The 3,723-nt window shown below is 41.4% G+C and overlaps 1 protein-coding gene across 1 annotated transcript; it reads right to left on the bottom strand.

The window, feature by feature from the left end:
- Nucleotides 1-1,989: 1,989 nt before the first annotated feature.
- Nucleotides 1,990-3,270, bottom strand: LOC148282800 (uncharacterized). Its single transcript, XM_088224529.1, has one exon. The coding sequence runs from the start codon at nucleotides 3,268-3,270 to the stop codon at nucleotides 1,990-1,992; it is 1,281 nt and encodes a 426-aa protein (XP_088080655.1).
- Between the last annotated feature and the right edge of the window lie 453 nt (nucleotides 3,271-3,723).

Here is a 3,723-nt window from a genome sequence, read left to right as displayed (position 1 = left end):
CATATCTAGGGGTAATAATAGATAAACGCCTGGCCATGAAAGAACATGTAAAAAAAGTCTGCGAAAAAGCGCAAAAAACCATAAGGGCCCTAAGTACAATACTACCAAACACAAGAGGGGCAAGCGCAGGGAAAAGAAGAGTAATGGCAATGGCAACCCAATCTATCGTCCTGTATGCAGCGCCAATATGGGCAAACAAGGTAAATATGACCCAAAATCGTCAAGAAATCAGATCCACCCAAAAATTGATAGCACTCAGAGTGTGCAGTGGATACAGAACGGTGTCGACAGACGCTGCCCTAGTACTAGCGGATTTGATCCCAATAGAACTGCTGGCAAAAGAAAGAGACAGACTTTACAGACAGTACAACATGACAACTGAAGAAGACAAAAAATCTGAGAGGAAAAAAACATTGCTGGAGTGGCAACAAGCATGGTCGGAGGCAACCGGTGGAAGGTGGACGCATAGACTAATTAAAAATGTTGAACCATGGCTGATGCGTAAGCATGGAGAAGTAACCTTCCGAATGACTCAGTGCATGACGGGACATGGAGTGTTCGGTAAGTATCTCAAAAAAATCCAAAAAGCCACAACGGAGGCATGTGTGTACTGCGAGGCGGAGACAGACGATGCGGAGCACACGCTATTCCGCTGCCCAAAATGGTCACCGGAAAGACAAACGATGATGCAGCAAATGGGGCATCAAGAAGTAACACCAGACAACTTGGTGAAAATCATGCTCCAAAGCGAGACAAACTGGAAGAATGCAGCTGGTTACATGGAAAAAATTATCCTGAAAAAAGAAGAAGATGAAATACAACACGAATAAAGACACAAGCAGCATCGTGGTAGGCCGTAAGGCGGGAACACGACTGCAAGGAGAAAAAGGGGGGTTTTAGCCGGTGCGAGTCCGGCACTATCCAGAGATGGATGTCCATAAGGGATTTCCCCCCCACAAAAAAAAAAAAAAAAAAAGGTTAGGTTAGGTTAGGTTAGGTTAGGTTAGGTTAGGTTAGGTTAGGTTAGGTTAGGTTAGGTTAGGTTAGGTTAGGTTAGGTTAGGTTAGGTTAGGTTAGGTTAGGTTAGGTTAGGTTAGGTTAGGTTAGGTTAGGTTAGGTTAGGTTAGGTTAGGTTAGGTTAGGTTAGGTTAGGTTAGGTTAGGTTAGGTTAGGTTAGGTTAGGTTAGGTTAGGTTAGGTTAGGTTAGGTTAGGTTAGGTTAGGTTAGGTTAGGTTAGGTTAGGTTAGGTTAGGTTAGGTTAGGTTAGGTTAGGTTAGGTTAGGTTAGGTTAGGTTAGGTTAGGTTAGGTTAGGTTAGGTTAGGTTAGGTTAGGTTAGGTTAGGTTAGGTTAGGTTAGGTTAGGTTAGGTTAGGTTAGGTTAGGTTAGGTTAGGTTAGGTTAGGTTAGGTTAGGTAGGTTAGGTTAGGTTAGTTAGGTTAGTTAGGTTAGGTTAGGTTAGGTTAGGTTAGGTTAGGTTAGGTTTTTTTTTTTTTTTTTTTTTTTTTTTTTTTTTTTCTTGGTTGTGTTGCATTGTTTTTCCCTTGCTTATTATTTATCAAGGTGATATATTTGTGCTGTTTTTAGTGTTAGTGCTTTGTGTATGATTTTACGTGTAAGTGTTTGTGTACTGTCAATTAGTTTACAATCACATCAAAAGCACTAACACAAATACATGTGTCGGCGCCCCCGAATGCGACTATACTTGTTTGTGTTATGTATTTTGTTATATGTGTTCGTTTTTATGTGAGTCATTTTGCGTGTTTGTGTTTTGTGTACCTATAACCTCTGTTTTCATGGGCTAGTTTCGCTTTCCGACATTCGTCCAAGTGTTAAGGGAACCATGAGAAACCTTAACAGGAAAGGGAGGTATCTGTGGAGAAATTTTGATTAGTTTACATTTTAATATTGTTATTATCACAGATTGTTATGACAAGTATAGAGTGCCAGCCTCTTTACTTGTTCATGGGTCTTATTCTATCTATAATTACTTTAGCAAAGTTCACGAACATCCCGGAGAGTAACCTGTTTTGAAGTACCCTGCGTAAAATAGTTTTGAAGTACCTGCGTAAAATCTTCAAATGGAACATTTAATCTGTTGCACTCTTTTTCGAAAGAGAATCGATCTATGGCAAACATGGGGCAGTGAAACAACAGATGATCTACGTTTTGCTCCGTCTGTGCGTCGCAAGGACAAGCCGGATTATCTTTCAATTTAAATCTGTGAAGATAAGAGAGTGTGGCTCCATGGCCCGTTAGAATTTGGGTTGACTCGAATGTTGGCGTGTTTGATTTTCTGAAGTTTTTGCACTCTTCTAGTGTCTTTAAAAAGTATTTGGTTCCAGAACCAGTGGTGCTGCTTTGGTATCGTTCTTCCCATTCTGTTAAAGTCAGACTTCTTAATTCTCTTTTGGCGTAACTAAGTGGAAATTCAGTGTAAAGCTTTGCGGTTTTTACGTGTAGAGCTGCGCTTTTAGCTAGTTCATCAGCTCTTTCATTTCCCGCAAGGCCATTATGGCCTCGAATCCACATAAATTTGCAATCGATGCCTTTGGACTTTAAGATCCGAGATGAGTTTTGGATGTAGAAAACCATCGGATTGTCGGGAGCCCCGTCTTCAAGTGCTTGAACAGAGCTTCTAGAATCTGACAACAAGTTGACAGTCTTCCAGTTGCTCGTCTTGCTAGAGACCCAGTCTAAGGCTTTCATAATGGCGAAGAGTTCGGCTTGGAATACCGAGCAGTAGTCAGCCATGGGAAGTTTCTTTCTGTGTACTTCTCCGTCATTATTAAACACGGCGAAAGCTGCTCCCACTTTTCCTTCAGTTTTACTTCCATCCGTGTATATATCGATTTCTTCGACGGGGAATTTGACTCTTGCGTACGAGTCTGGGTAACTGGTGATTTCACCTATTTGCTCGCTTGGATGCGGCAGTTCCGTGTACGCTATCCTTCCCTGGTATCTTTGATCATCTGGTCTATTAGTGATGGTGAGATTCTTCTTCGTATTATAGATTTCTCCCAGCTCTTTAACTTTTAAGTCCAGTGGAATCAGTCCAGCTATTGCTTGTACAGATGTAAGGGAAGCCGTGCGGTATGCTTTGCATATTCTTATTCCCATAGATCTCTGTACTCTATTTAGTTTCGCCTGTATATTTTTCCTTTTTGCCGCTTCCGACCACACCGCCGCAGCATAGGTGATCATCGGTTCCACTACTCCAATGTAAATTGACCGCAATATTTCAGGATTAAGACCCCATGTTGGCTTGGCCATGAATATTAATTTGTTTGCGATTTTTGTCGCTTTTTTCGTTACTGAATCTACGTGTTTACTCCAATTAAGATTCTCATCTAGTACCACTCCAAGGATTTTGCAGTCTGTTACGAAGTTAATTCTTTTTCCCTTCATGAAAAGGCAAGGTGCCTGCGCCTTATTGCGCTTAGTTATGAAGAGGGCGTTAGTTTTTTCCTCTGAAAATATCAATTTGACTTTGTCTCCCCATTCAGTGACCGAGGAGAGCGTTTCATTAGTTATACTCTCCAGAACGTTAATGTCTTTGTGCTTTATGACCTTTATGTACATCATCTGCAAATGCTTGTAAATGAACATTGCAGTGATATTCTTTTTGTAAAAGTTCGTCTAGGACGATATTCCAAAGCACCGGGCCGCAAGCAGATCCCTGTATGCAACCCTTATTGGAGCCTTTCTTTGAGCTGGCTCCTGCGT

Source organism: Micrasema longulum, unplaced genomic scaffold (assembly GCF_059751315.1).
Source record: "Micrasema longulum isolate JH-2025_06_02 unplaced genomic scaffold, ASM5975131v1 h1tg000291l, whole genome shotgun sequence".
Lineage (NCBI taxonomy): Eukaryota > Metazoa > Arthropoda > Insecta > Trichoptera > Brachycentridae > Micrasema > Micrasema longulum.
Note: the sequence above shows the minus strand (reverse complement) of the source record. Positions and strands in the feature narration are given on the sequence as shown.

Bases quoted from the DNA above. Each gene is read 5' to 3' on its own strand.
- LOC148282800 (XM_088224529.1), bottom strand. From the start codon at position 3,270: ATGGCCAAGCCAACATGGGGTCTTAATCCTGAAATATTGCGGTCAATT.